The 15,685-nt window shown below is 41.8% G+C and overlaps 1 protein-coding gene across 2 annotated transcripts in view; it reads left to right on the forward strand.

Moving 5' to 3' along the window:
- col22a1 (collagen, type XXII, alpha 1) overlaps positions 1-15,685 on the forward strand; it is a 79,710-nt gene that overhangs the window by 12,710 nt on the left and 51,315 nt on the right. Inside the window, exons 5-15 of one of the 2 annotated variants that reach the window (XM_080515757.1) lie at positions 5,995-6,106; positions 7,948-8,071; positions 8,301-8,576; positions 8,662-8,742; positions 9,576-9,692; positions 9,809-9,853; positions 9,961-10,023; positions 10,236-10,274; positions 12,415-12,468; positions 12,552-12,605; positions 12,688-12,741. In XM_080515757.1, coding sequence (XP_080371883.1) covers positions 5,995-6,106; positions 7,948-8,071; positions 8,301-8,576; positions 8,662-8,742; positions 9,576-9,692; positions 9,809-9,853; positions 9,961-10,023; positions 10,236-10,274; positions 12,415-12,468; positions 12,552-12,605; positions 12,688-12,741 — 1,019 coding nt within the window. The remainder of the gene's footprint in view (positions 1-5,994; positions 6,107-7,947; positions 8,072-8,300; positions 8,577-8,661; positions 8,743-9,575; positions 9,693-9,808; positions 9,854-9,960; positions 10,024-10,235; positions 10,275-12,414; positions 12,469-12,551; positions 12,606-12,687; positions 12,742-15,685) is intronic. The other variant, XM_080515758.1, reaches the window with a different exon arrangement.

Genomic DNA, 15,685 nt, shown 5'->3' on the forward strand with positions numbered 1-15,685 from the left:
AGAGAAAAAACAGATGCATTGGCACGGCTGCTCGGACTCCTGCTATGATCAAGTTCAAGCAGAAAGAGATGTCGGCGCGATGGATCTGTGTGTTTTAGCCCCGTGGAAGGAGATGTTGACTCCTTTTAAGCTTGACTGGCACAGAGAAAGCTGATATTTTGGTTCCTGAAAGCACGATACTAGGATTTTGCCTGTCACTACACAGGCAGATTGATTGGCAAAATAGATTCAATTTGTCTCTGGGTTCTAAATAAGTGTAGTTGTTCACTGATAAATTGATCGAAATGCATCGGAAAAGTAAGAAAATCAACATTTGAAGAGTTTTCCCTGAAGCCAGAACGATCAAAGCTTCTTGCTTTCGCCTGTTTTACCTCGAGTTTATGTTCGTGTCACCAGGGTGCCGCAGGACGGTGCAGCAGAAGGAACAGGTTTTCCGATCTATGACAGCTCGCACGCGTAGACAAACAAACACATCTCCCCTGTGGGCAATTTGGAGTTTCCACTTCATCCAACTTAACTGTCTTGGACCGGATGAGGAAACCAAAGCAGCTGGAGGAAAAACTACAGGCAAAAACATATGGACTCTATAGAGAAAGACCCCAAAGAAGAAGTCAGTCGAAAACCTTCAAGCACCGTAAAGTCACGGCCTCGTGAGAAATGAAGGAAGATAGCTTTGGAACGAGCGTAAATGTCTACGTGAGGTTCAACCTGTGGTGAAGTTGGTTTGGTGTAATGTAATTGCGATGACTTCAAATGAACAAATAAAATGTTTTGATAAATATCAGTGGGAGGTCATACAATTACAGTTAGAACATGTCAAATGAACATTTCAAAAGATCAGACATTCTTCAGACAATATGTACCATGTTGCTATTGTGCACGTTTTGGTATTTTTCTGACATTTAAAAGGCCTTAGTTCAATGAAAATAGCCTATGGCTCTATAATCCGATCAGTTCTGACTTCTGGTGGCCATAATCATAAAAACAAAAACAAACGTGGAGAGGCAGGATAGGGGGCATCGAAAAGAGAAAGTCCATTTTAGTGTCTGTTTTTTTTTGCATGTATATAAATTCATTCTAAAAATACAAATGATTTACTTGTAAATTGAATATTAAATACCTATAGAAGGGGTGGGCACCATGCGACTCTTTACTCTGTATTAGCTCCCAGAAGCTTTCACAAAATCTTGTCTTCATTATATTTGCTCACCATCTTTCAAAACAACTGATGCATCCTGATAAAAGAAAGCGAGAATCGCTGAAATGACCAGAATTGCATAAAATGACTATAAAAGGAAAAAGAGCCAAAATTGAATTTACAAACAGCAGAAATAAGAGTCAAGTAGACGAAATCAACGGCAACTGCTAAAATCACCAAACTGGCCAACAAGCTGTCAAAACTTGTCAAGTAAAACCACCAGTAAAACAGCTAAAATTGCCAGAAACTGCAAAATCAACTAAAAATACATTAAATCACCAGAAATTGCACAACAAGCTAAAACTGCTGGCTGCAATGGCTTAAACTGGTTAAAAAAAAACTTGAAACATGTAAAACCACTAAAATGGCTAAAAATGGATAGGCAAGTTAATACAGCTTAAAGAGTTGTTACAAGTAAAACTGCTAAAGTGGCTAAACCACTTAAAATGGCTAACAAAACAAAAACTAGAAACTGTTCAAATAACTAAAAGAGTAAAAACAAATAAAATGACAAAAAACAGCAAAAAACTGTTAAACTTAAAATGCCTAAAACTGTTAAAATGCATAAAATCACAATGAAGGGTGAAATAATAATAATAAAAAGGCTAAAATACATAAAAGTGCTACACCAACAAGTACCAGCCAAAGAAATGAAAATAGCCAAAATGGCGAAAAGATTCATAATAAATAAAACTGCTAAAATGGCAAAAAGTCACATCGCCCCAAAAACAAAACAAAAAACAAAGGCTAAAACAGGCACTACAGAAGGAAAAGAGCTTAAATGACATCTCCAGAATTAATAGATGTAAATCAAGATGCATTTTCTTTAATATAAAACCTCATGAACAGTTTTATCCTTGATTTTAAGGTTGAACAAGTTTGTGGCTCCAGATGAATTTTATTTGGTGGAAATGGTGAAAACCTCCTGAAAGTTGCAGACTCCTATCTTGTACAGTCAGAGTCTGCTAATGAAGAGGAACATTTATATTTATCATATGTTTAACAGTTGCTTGTATTTGAGTTGAAGTAACTTTTCAGTGTAATTTCAGCTCTGAGTTGAAGAGAAGTCCTTCGTGACCCAAGACGACGGCGTCACTCTGCATTTTCACACCCTGGTCGCTGAGCAAGTGCTAATTATGTGGTTTCCCTCTCTGCTGCAGCAGACATTAGAACATACTGTCGATACGTCAGAGAGTCAGTCCGCTGAGCTGCAAGCACTTGTGTTTGTTATTCTTGGTTCCGTCCAAAACTCCAAAAGAGTCTCTGGGAAATGAAACAAGGATCGGCTATCTGCTATTGTGGAGCCGACCATAAATACAGTGCAGGCCGGTTTGTATCTCTTGTACATTTAGCTCCCAGCGCCACAAATGAGACGGCGCTCTCGCGGGGCTCCTCTAATCTTTTCAAACCCTTCATTCAGATGGCTAATTCAGTGGATTTCTGTTTTTCGTGGGGTTCACGGACCACCAGCAGATCGCCAAGACGCGAGGGAAACTATTGTTGATTCCTTGTAGCTTCAGTGTCTCGCGTCAGACGGTGGCAAAGTGGGAAAGACGTGTCCAAACCCCGCTGTGGGTCCCACTTAGACCGGGTTAGAATGTTATCAAACAGCGGTTTGAGGTTTGAAGCTTCATGACGGGACAAATACGATTTGGGAGTTTCCAAGCTTGCGGGTTCACTTCGGCACGTACGTTGTCAGAGTCCCTCTGGAGTAAGTGAGACAAACGGTGTTTATCGTGGTTCTGCCAGCGATCCTGCTCAGAATCAGACTCTCTTTGAGGAAATGTCAAGACCGTTCAGAACTGATTACCATTTGACAGGCAAGAGATCTACGGTTTGTCGCAGACGCCCACTTATCATGAGCCGTCTAGTCGGACCCCCGGGGGTGGGGGAGGGGGGAGGGGGGTAGCGGGGGAGGGGTGGGTGTCTCAAAACCTCCTCACCGTTATCTGCAGTGCAAATGCTGCCGTCTGCCTCAATCAAAAGAACGCTGCTCCTCCTCAGTCGCTGAACTCATCTGGCTCTCGCCACTAAACACGGGCCCTTCTGTCATTTTTTTTTTCGGCCGTCCAAAATAACTTTTTTTTTCTTCTTCTTCTTCTTCTCTGGGGTTGATTATACGCTCGCCACTGCCAGTGCAAATTACAGCCCTGCAGTGGGATTGGGCCCCAGCAGAGGCCACAGAGGAGTTTGCTCAGCGACACGAGCCTGGCGACTGAAGGGAGGAAGGCCAGTAAATCTGCGACGTCGTCCTCCAACAGCCGAGGACAGAGTTCACCATTCCTCCGTTTTTTGTCATTCACTAGAAAATAAAACAAAAACAAACACCTGGATGACGGTACAGAGTGGAAAGCTGGCAGGCTTCATCCATAAACATCAATATTTCACGTTTTAGGGATCCGAGCTTAAATGCATGTTGCAGGTTCAATTCTCTATCTGTCTTCTTGTCGAAGTGTTCTTGAGCAAGGCACGGAAGACCAAATGGATGGATTCGGCGCCGTGCATGGCAGCCACCTTCTCTGGTGTGTGAGAATGTGTGAATGTGATTACCGATGTAAAGCTCTTTGGGGACTGCTTACGCTTTGGAAAAGCTTCATATAAGTGAACTCCATTTACCATTTTAGTCATTTTAAATGTTGTTTCGAGTCCTAATTTTAGGTGATTTTAATAAGCTTTTGCTTTACGCTGTAAAAAAGGGCATTCAAAATATAAGGGTAGGGAATAATCTTATGTTATGTTCTTCTTTAAATCTTTAGCGTTTTACTTTGAGGAACTCTGGACTTCACAGCTAAAAGTGTCTCTGTTTTGCGTTTCATTGCCATCTTGCTATGGTGTTGGAAGACGAACTACCATTTGTTTTTCCTTTATTCTTTTAAGCTTTTTTTTGTACTTTTGCGTTTGTTTGCAGTTTTTCTAACATCAACATCAGATATCAGATGGATTACGTTGCTTTAATATTGTCCTGTCGCTTGTGTTTTAAGTCATTTGTAGCTTTTTGGAGAAGACTCTGTGGCCCCCTGGTGGTCAGATTATGTGCAAGTGCTAGAATGAAGCTTATGATCTTTGCTGTAAACACCAGTTCCTCACATTGATTGTGATTGTGAACAAGATTATATATATATATATTAAAAAAAACAAACCTTATTAGGCTCAAAATAAATGAACCCTGCTACATCTGGAGCCTGTAAAGAAACGGCACCTTCTCTTGATTGGCAGAGAAATAATCACAAAAAAAAAAAAAAAGCACACGGCCGACACAAAGTGTGTTTCCTCTCAATGCTTTTTGCGAACTCACCAACCAGCTCATACCAACCCTGGACGGTGCCGAGTGTAGAAAATAGCCCGCTGTGGCGAACAGTCCATCTGAGACACTTTACTGACAGACCGCGTATCAGCGGCGGATGTCTGGCGGGCCGATCCTCTCCATTTTGCATTCTGTTATGACGCCTTTCTGTTTTTAATGTTATTTTTTGCTCTGGAGCTAATGGGAGTGTGTGTGTGGGTGGGGGGGGGGGGGGGGGTGGTTCTTTGGCCTGCTTACCACCTGTTTCCAGGCTGCTTTTAAAAACATCCACTCAGCTTTGGCCGGACTCTCACATTACCACCTTAATGCCCCACTTTCCTCTCTGAACGATGACTGCACTAGTGCTAATATCACTGCCGGAAACATTACATTACTGAGATTTTTTTTTTTTTTTTTTGGTCTGTAGTCGTGCCGTTGGCCTCCTGGAGAGCTCCATCCGATCCAGGCTATAGAACCATCAGTTCTTTAGCTGTTTCTGGTGCTGCACATACAGCTGGCATCGCCATAGCGACAGCACTTGTTTGTTGTACTAGGGAGTGTCCCGTCTAAACCGCCTAAATATGGTCTGTGGTCACACCACTTCAAATCGCATGCTGCAGGGCAGCGTACGCACACACGTGCACACATGCTCAGACTCGCACCAGTAAGTCGTCCCCCCCCCCCCCCCCCCCTCTACTCTGGAAGCAAATCTAAGAAATATTTAATGGCCCAACAAATGGCTTTATTGTCCAGTCACATGATGATTTTTTTAAATCTCTCCCTGCGAAAAGCCGCAAAAGCAGTGGCAGCTGGGTGTGGTGGGACTGACCCAGTTAAATCTCAGTGTCCCCTTAGAAATCTTGCAAAAACACACCATGGGCCCCGTAACTGGATAACTGAGTTTCTATGTCTGTGAGCACATGTGTTAAGGTTCCTTATTGCAAACAGGGATGAGAGAAAAAATCAGTGGCTGTGAGAGAAATATAGGAGGTTCAAGACAAAGGGTTTATAAACAATGTGATGGAGGAAGTGATGTAGCAGCTGCGCCAAATGGGTGAAAATTATACAACAGACCAAGGCTGATGTGTTCTACTGTGGAATGGAAAAGAGAACTCCTTGTCTATATGTCAGAAAACTCATCATAAAAATGAGGCACCAACCAATAAACTGGTGTCTTTAACATAAAACGACCTTCATGGTAGCAGAAACTTACCTGTTCTGCAACTTCTCTCCACAAACAATTTATTTTTCACGAAAGCATCAATGCCTCCAAGAAGATAAAACAAAAAAAGTATCTTGACTCCTGCTGAGTTCCTTTTTCTTTGAGAAGTTTGGAATATTTTATGGCAACTGGCTCCTGAGACACCACAGGTGGACGGCAGTCAACCCTTAAGACATCTACACCTGGTGACGGAGAGACAGAGACAATGAAGGCTCAGCCATGGCTGGCACATAACTACGTGTTTTCTTTCTTTCAATAATCCACCTGAATGATTTCCCCGTGTTGCCCCAGGGTTCGACCTGATGGACTACTTCAATGTGCGACAGATTCTGGGGACCAGAGATGACGACGGTCAAAGTGCGTACGTTCGTCTTGGCACCATGCCCATTGTGCAGCAGACAGAGTAAGTGACAATGCAATTTCTTACCAATACTTTAATGTACTTTATTATACTAGAAAAATCACCCTTGATGATCCTGATGAACGACAGTGATTTCCAACTTGGGTGTCTTATTAAAAACAAACAGAAGAAAAAACACAGAAAAAAGCTTTTTAATACCAAGAGACGACTAGAAACTGTGCATTAGTTTTATTTGTAAGGTTCCTGCTTGTGTGTTTTCTAGAATATTGGCGGCACTGAATTGTTTTAGTAAATCATTTATGGGAAATTGAGTCTAGAGCCTTTGTTAGGCCATATTTAATGTTTTCCAATTAAAATTAACAGCTTTGGACAACTGTTTCCACGGCAACCGTGCTTGGAACCACTGAAAATGCAACTTTTTGGGAAACGCTGCTAATACACAGAAGCACCACGGCCATAGCAAACAGTTCTTCTTTACATGCGCAGTCGATGGACAATAAAAACAATTCCTACAAATTTTGCTGCTATGGTGGAGCTGAGTGGAATTATTCTGTTAATACATTTTGGACAACAGTCAATGCTGCCATCACCAATGGAGACCAGGACAAAGTTGCATTCAGCAGGTTTTTATTGGTGTCTTCAGTCGTCACATTCCTGCTTTTTACTTGACTCCATATGTTTGTAAAAGTCAGCTGCTGTATAAAAGCTACCCACCACAATAATCCCATGAGCTCATTGCGTTGTTGTGGAAGTTATGGAAGTGCAACGAGTTCACTGAAAAGAAAATAGGCTGCCTCATTAAAGCCGACTCACAAAAGTCTGGGTTGCCGTCCGAAGATGTTCTGGTGATGATTGAAGGTGGGAGGGACCAAAACAAAGGAGGGAAATATGACAAATGGAAAAGAGAGTGATTACATTTCATGAAATGTTGAATGAAAAGCAGATAGTATAGTGTACTGTAGTATGGTATGGTATGGTATGGTATGGTATGGTATGGTATGGTATGCATATCCTTATTTCAAAAAATATTTTCAAAAGAAAATGATGCCATTTATAATAAATTTAAAAGACAATGATACAATATGTTTGTAGCAACAATAATGTGGCATTGAGAAGAAAGAAAAACTGAACAAATACTATATTAATGTTATTAATACTCAAGACAATACTAACAACAACAACCACAAAAACAATAATAATAATATTAATAGTCAATAATTACTCATCAATCATTTCAAAAAGAAATAGACGAAAGGAACTTTCTTATTTCGCCCTCCTCATATTCAAGGATCAGTTTACTAAAAGCCCATTTACACGAAAATGTTTCATATGAAAATACATCGACGTTGTGCTTTCTGTTCTGCTGAAAAACAAAGATGTTGTCACGTCTCGATGACATTAAAGCCTGCATGGCTTTTAACTTTTTAAATATTAGATAAAAAGTGAAGCGATGGTGTTCAGGCCCAGTGGCTCCCGTTCTAATCTATGGCAGCTTCTTTCCACCTGTCTGACCAAACTTTTCTACAGGACAACCATCTGCTCAGATTAGTAGGTGATGAGCCACACCAGAAGTGGCTCTATTCTTTTACAGCTCTATTGCATACCAACATCACCTTTGTGATCAAATTACAAAAAAAAAAAAAAAACAAGGGAGAAAGTCTTTGTTGTGGTGTTTTGTGGATTGTCTTCTGGTGGTGTTGTTCTGCTGAGGGCGAAGAAAAAAAAACAGTGGGTAGAAACAGAGCGGTTGGTAAGTAAAGCCTGTGTTTAATTCAGGGTTTCTACATTAATATTTAAACTGTTCTGCAGCCACTGCAACTGTGTTTATCACATCCTGTACACAGAATAAAAGTCAGTGTTACCAAAGTGTTTTCTTTCCACAGGGAGGTGTTTCCTCAAGGCCTGCCTGATGAATATGCCTTTGTGACGACGTTCAAGTTCAGAAAAACCTCAAGACGTGAAGATTGGTACCTCTGGCAGGTTTTTGACAAATATGGAATCCCACAGGTGCGTCAGTCCAGTGGAAATACTAAGAATTATATGATTTTATGGTCAAAATGGACTTGGCTAACTTGCTCTTTAATTTGTTCCACTGGAAGGAGTGTGACAAACAGGCAACCAAGACATTTGATTTGAGCGATTTATTTACACATTGTCAAAATGAACCCTCACAGTTGTTCTTTAACACAATATTTCTGGTAATATGATTATCGCTGTCCTACTTCTAACCCACCAGGTGTCCATCCGTCTGGACGGAGAGAACAAAGCAGTGGAGTACAACGCTGTCGGACTTACCAAAGACGCCGTCAGAGCTGTGTTCAAGAACGCCGAGGTCGACAACTTGTTTGACCGCAACTGGCACAAGATCGCCATGAGCGTGGAGGCCAAGTCTGTGTCTCTGTACCTGGACTGCAAACACATCCAGACCCTGCCCATCGAGGACAGGGAGGACATCGACATCCAAGGGAAGACGGTCATCGGGAAGAGGCTCTACGACAGCGTCCCCATTGATGTGAGCTTTTTAAACCCAACCGCAGACATGGGGCGTTTTCTCCAATTTGCTTTATTGACACGTGTTACATCCGCATTTTTTGCAGTTCGACCTCCAGAGGATGATGATTTACTGCGACTCCAAGCACGCCGAGCTTGAGACCTGCTGCGATCTACCAACGGGACCTGTGAGTATTTTTCCTACATTAAACACGGGGGCCACAGCTTTCTAAAGACTGTATTATCATTGCTGTTGTGTTATGTGTTTAGAATAATGGTTATCGACAAGTAAAACCCACGAATAGGTCAGAAAACCAAAGGTGGAAGGGAAGGGAAATAGAGGCTTGGAGGTTTTTGTGTGTTGTGCATAGGGATAAATATCGGTCCATTGAGTTTCATTTGATGGAAGGTCACAGAAACGGACCAATGGAGCAGTAGCAGATTAGAAGTGAATGACAAACACGGAATGACCTCAAAGTGATAAGCCTTTAACTCTAGAGTCACCGAAATAACGATCCAACTTGGTCGTCCGTCCTGATGAATATCCCTGTATTCACCATTATTCTTGTTTATAGCGTATTGTTCTCGACACGCATGTTTGTGTGGCTTCTTTTCAAAAACAACCAACAGCACTAGCCTGTGGCCAGGCGTGGTAACTACATTCTGCTCAGTGTTTCTGCCGTTTCCATGTCAATGGACGGACATTGTTTTCAAAACACTGCAAATCATTTCCAAAACCAGAGCAGCAAAGCAATGTTTTTTCACTTTAAACTTCATGTGGTTCTGGGTCTTACAGTAAATTGATTTCTCTCATGTCGCGCTGTTCAACCTTCAGCAGCGCCGAAAGCGTTTTAAACTGTTACTCACATTCACCCACACATTGATGGGGCTCAATCCATCCATGGGCAGCAGATGGGGAATTTAATTTGCAACCTCCTGATTGATAGACCAGCCTTGTTTCCCTGTTGATCTTCAAAAGAGTCTAAACATAGGGGGTTATTTCCTCAACCTTGTGTTTCAGTGCCCGAGGAAGGTGGTGACGGAGGCGCCCCCTGTGGCGATCCCCACCCCGACCCCCACCAGCGTGGAGCAGAAGAGGGGCCCTCAGGCCAACTGCTCGTGTCCCGCAGGAACAAAGGTAGAACCAGGCTGCTGCTGTCGCTGTGCTCCCCCCCATTACTCCCACAGATGAGTGGGGATGCTTTTCTTTAACGGCTCTCAATAGGTAGATGTTTCTTTCTTCTTCCCTGGCAGGGGGACATCGGTGCGCCCGGTGTCGCCGGTCCTCGGGGCGAAAAGGTCGTCTAACGTTACCTTTCAGTTCAGCTTTGTGTTTGTGACAAAGACTCCCAGCTTCATTTGTGTGGCTTTTTTTTTTTTTTTTTTGAACATGTGTACTTTTACAGGGTGAGACTGGTCCTCAAGGTGCTAATGGACAGCCGGGCATCAGAGGAGAGAAAGGAGAGACTGTATGGAAACGTCCACATTCACACCATCCACACATAGAAATAGAATCAGCTCACAGATACTGTGTTCAAGTTACTTGACATCAGATGCAAAGCTTTTCTCTTTGAAGTAATCCATCAAACAAAGATGTTGTTTGACACTGCATGCCTTCCAGCTGCTCTACTTCTCATCCCGCCTCGATAATAATTGATCCTCATCGATTGATTATTTGCAGGGCAAAGTAGTCTCTGTCAGAGGAGACAGAGGTGAGAAGGTAAGTAAACCTGCTCCTCCTCCTCCGCTCTGCATGTGCGATCTGCCCGCATTTCATTCTTTATGCATGTTGGGAAAACGTTCGGATCTGCTTTGTGGGCTCAATAATCCTACTCCCAGAAGTTAGGGCCTTAAAACTAAACAAAAGTGCTTAATACTCATTATTGAATTAATTTCATTGACACATTATGACATGTTTAGGCTCAAAAACGTACATAAGTGATATTATTGTATAAAATGTTTGGAATAGATTTACTGCCGTGCCAGTCTGTACGATAAAATCCATTCCCTCAACTGAAACTTAATAAGTAAATGCCTGTATGCAACAAATACAATAGAATACAACTGTCCCAACTGTTTTGGAACTTTAGTCCACCTTCCCTTGTTGTTTATCCATTTTATCCTCTATTTTGAGTGGACTCTGTCAGAAAGACAGTTTACCACAGATCAGTCCATTAGCTTCATGACGTCTTTCTTCTCCTCACTGCTGGACGAACCAAAAAAACAAAAAAAACCAGCCACTTTGACATCAGCACATTAAAACAAACTTTAATGTGCCCCGTCCCTGTTGCTTTTTTCTATTTCTTGCTTCCTGCTCGAGGCTCAGTCTTCAGCCTGCTTTGCCACAGAATGCAGCCTAAACCTGATGACCTAAGTCAACTTAAAGCAGCAGTTAAAAATGGCCACTTTGGTCATCGAGTACGTATGTGGAGAAAGTGAAATCATCCCTCTCCGATTGCCCCTAATTGCATCTTGAACAGAACAGAACTACAACCATCTGCCCTGTTAGTGTTTTTATTGTAGATGAAGCCTGTTTTTTTGTTGGTTTTTTTTGTCGGGTGCGTCCTCCTAATCTCTGCAATGAAGGACATGACGGTGGTTAATGAGATATGAGGCTAAAATAATCTTCTGGAACTTGTAAAGTGGTTTCTTGAGGAGAGGGGAAGGCCTGCGGTGGTTTTTTAACCATGTAATTTACCAGCCGTTACTGTTTGCTTGGACCAGCTTGCAAATCCTGTGGGATTCAATGAGCAAAAGAGGATGACTTCAAGTGTATGAACCAACAACACAACAGGAAGTCCTTCAGATTCAAGACTCAACAACCTTCTGTTCCCGTCAGAAGTCATTAGTAGGAGAAGAAACTGAACTGGAAACAATCACAAGCTGCCACATTCAAACACTTGTCGTATCCATCAAATAATTTGTGGAATCAGAGCATCGGGGGAATAACAATGGCTGCCGAGTACAACACCAGTACCACGAGTTGCAATAACCTGCAAACGCTTCAAATTTACAGAAGGGATTTCTATCTTCATATGGTTAAAGCATAGCTCTACAATATGAGGTCTTACCTCGACATAAATACCAGGGTTTTGCACGCAGACCATCTGAGAATACATGGGGACTGAGAAATCAGATTTTCACATTTGTTCATATTAAAACTGCATCAAACTCCATGTTAACAGCGTCCCAATGCAGAAAGATGCCATTCAACTGCCATTCAAAAATATTTTGCACATTCACTATATTACACCAGGTTATAGTTGGACCAGGACGACTTTTAGGAGATTGGAAGACAGGAAGCAGCCTAAGCACAGAAAGAAATGGCAAATCTGTCTTCAATACATTCAATGTAATTTCATATTCAGATTGAAATGGGTGGAACTTTATGACAGTCGCTCAGAGCCACCTCTGAAGCTTTAGCCACCTTTTGATATTTTTTCTTAGCAACAAAAGAAACTATTTTCTAAGCATCTATTGGGTTTATGTATGTGAGCCCTACTTTTCTTTTGTTTTAACACACATTTATTCAGCTTTCTCAACAAATTTTGGACTTTTTGTGGTTGCTATGGCGTTGCTATGGTGTTGCTACTGACGCTGTCAACAACAAATCGGAACCTTGTTTATGTCACACTTTTGTGTTCTGTGTGTAACTTGCACGTCTCATTGTGATTCCAATAATTCATCTCTAACATTTGGTCTTCCACCTTCATTCGTCACCAATGTGTACTTAACACGTCTTCCCGTGACGCTACCAGGATGTTCCTCTGACAGCACGCCATCGCCGCCGGTCCCGGGCCCCCCCTGCATGCCGGAGCGTCACCAAACCTTCCGACTAAACACGTCTTTTCTGTTTTCAGGGTGATAGGGGCAGCATAGGATTGTCTGGTGCTCCTGGACAAAAAGGAGAGAAGGTGTGATCCCAGAGAAGTGGAGTTCTCTCGCCCTCCCTTCGTCTTTTAATGGTATTAATCGTACGTTTCTCGTCGTCCGACAGGGACTTGGCGGTGTGCCGGGTATCGATGGCCTGCAGGGTGATAAAGGAGACCAAGTAAGAAACAATGCAACTTCAAAACATCGACTTTGTAATGTGGAAAAATGTGCAAAAATGTGGATGCTCTCTTCCTCATTAGGGTGAAGCAGGACTGCCTGGTGATCAAGGGCTGCCCGGTCCAGCTGGACTGAAGGTAGGCTGAGGCCACCGTCCAGCGTTTAATCCATCCATGAGCCAATGCACAGTCTCTTGAATCCATGTCAAAGGGATTTTTAGATAAATTGCAGGCAGCAATACAGAGGGAAAAAAATAATAATAAATGAGAGTCTTTAGTCATTCTGGTTTTGGCGCTGCGCTCAGAGACGCATTGGTTCTGTTAAGAGGTTGTGTATGTACATTTATTTTCTGGACAATTACCTCTCAGCTTGATATTGATTTCCTGGGGGAAGCAGGGGAAGTTTGGTCGAGTCTCCTGTTGGATGAAGCAGCAGCAAGCGAAAAGAGCCAGGAAGTGGAGGGTTGGCGGTGGTGCTGGGGGGGTCAATGCTGCTGCTGCTGCTGCTGCTGCTGCTGCTGCTGCTGCTGCTGCTGCTGCTGCTGCTGCTGGCTCGCATTGAGCTAACAGACTGTGACAAGCTGCCGGAGCCACGACTGGAGAGAATGATTGCCCCCTTTTGATGCAACATCGGAAGTGTTTGGGAAAAAAGCTCACCGAAAAGCTTGTAGCTGCGTAAATACAGTGGGGATGGAAAAGCAGCGAGAGGAACAAAATAAATAAATGTTTGTTTGCTATCGTATTATTAATGTGAAACATTAATGAAATAAAATATCGTTTAGATATTTTTTTTCTTCATTTACAACTTGCTTTGTTTTGTTTTATTGAACAGGGACATACATTTGATTCCCCTTTATTGCTCATAAATGAATAAATGATAACTCAGAACAGATTAACGACTGCTTTAAGCTAGCCAACATGTTAGCAACTGCAAATTAAAACTTTTAAACTTAGCCTGCTAGCTGTTTGAAGAGCTTTTTTTTTTCCCTTGACATTTTTCTTTAAGTTAAGCCAGAATGCTTTCAGCCCTGATTACCAGATTTCAGTTTTGTTTTTGCAAAGATGCCATCAGTAACACTATTACCAAATTCAAGCATCCCAGAGTTCAGTGGACTTGTGGCGTCAGCATCACAGTATTGCTCTTGTTAATCTGTAATCTGTAGTCAGTTTGGAAGAAGAGTGAAATAAGTACATTTTCAAGCTTCTTTTGAGTAGTTTGGTACCATAATATTACTTTACCAATATTTCACACTGTAATCAAAGCTTCTTTGAAGCAATTATTAATATTAAACTTTTTTGGTGAAGTATTTCAAGGATTGCGCAACTCACATGTGGTCCAATACCCATCAGCATCCATTATAACATTAAGACCACCTGCCTACTAATAATGTAGATCCACTTTGCTACCGACGCTGTCCTGATACCGTGACCTTTGGCCTCTATCAGTCGTCTGACAGTGTCTACAGATCTGCTATTTAGTGCCAGATAAAGTCCGAGGAGTTATAGTTTAGGTTTCATTTAGAGCTCATGGATCATTTAGCTTTGGCCGGCCATTGTTTTTCCTTCCTTAGAGACCTTTTTGACAGATACTGACCACTGCAGACAGGAAACGCCCATCAACAGCTGCAGTTCTGGAGATGCTCGGCCCCAGTTATTGCGCTGCAGTTTGTTTTTTGTCAAACTTGCATAAATCGATGGGGTTGATCGTGTTTCCTGTTTTTAAAGCAGCAGTGACCAGACAAAATGTTAATTCGTTGCCTAACAAGTGTCATGATGAGAGACAATCAATGTTGTTCACTTCTTATTGGCTATAATGTAAATATTCTCCAGCTCCACTTAGAAAACTAGATGAATTTGCCATCACAGACCCTATTAAGGCATTTTCTCTTGAAACGTATAATTTCGCATTTATAGGGCAATGTTTTGAAATTGAAGTCTGTTTACACAGAAACAGTAGAAAGATTGAAAATAATTACCATTATCGTCAGGGTGAGCTATTCCAGTGGCTCTGAGTACCGTTGTCATGTGCACGGGGTCGCATGCATGAAATCATGTATAGACGGTGTGCTCACACTTTGTGTGAAAATAGTAGGAAATTACCATTTACAGTAGATTGTGGCCTGGGATCGGTCCTGTTTTAATTAAGCCACATCATTAAACTTCTACATGACTACTCTGACATCTGATTCTATTTTCAATGGTTTACAACAAAATAAGGCTAATTAATGAAAATTGCTTCTGCTCGGGAGCAAAAATTGACTGAACCAAAGAAACAAAGACAGAAAAATTCTTGTGCTTATTATGGATTTCTTTATGTGGCCTTCAGTGTAAAAGCCTCTGGTTTAAAACCTCTGTAGCGTCTGTAGTTGATTATCTAAACGCATGAATATTATTAGTGTAGATATTCATATTAATTTATCCCAGGGGCTGGGATCAATCAAACATAAGGACAGATAGATAGATAGATAGATAGATAGATAGATAGATAGATAGATAGATAGATAGATAGATAGATAGATAGACCAGCCCACAAACCACCAAGCAAATTGTTAAAAATATTAAGGAAGACAATGATTTTGAAGACGGTGCTGAGATATCAGTGATGCGACCTCGAAAGCTAATGAAGTAGCATTGGCCTCAGAGCCATGTTGTCATGTATTTTGCATCAGAATGTTTCATTAAAATTGGCTTCATGTTGACATTGTAGTCTTTTTCTGTAGTAATTGTTTAGTTTCTATGAAAATACAGACCTTTTCATCTGGATAATGTGCTATTTTACTGGTCTGACCCACTGAATATAAAAAGTGGGATCCATGTGGCCTCTGAGCTAAAATGCCTGCTATATTCTGAAAAATAAATGCAGAGTGTCATGGCTCAAAAAAAAATTAAAGTAAGATCAGAGGTCAAAGTTCTCCCATTCCTGTGGTGGTGTGTGTGGGGGAGGGGGGGGGGGTGTCTCACCACCAACAGCTGTCATTTATTATTTGGGGGAGGTTCAGGTTTCTTTCTTGCAGTGATTCAGGTCTGACTCAGCAGCTTCCACTTGACCCACGGTAAACCGCCGAGTCAGCAACATCGGCTC

Source organism: Blennius ocellaris, assembly GCF_963422515.1.
Source record: "Blennius ocellaris genome assembly, chromosome: 20".
Classification (NCBI taxonomy): domain Eukaryota; kingdom Metazoa; phylum Chordata; class Actinopteri; order Blenniiformes; family Blenniidae; genus Blennius; species Blennius ocellaris.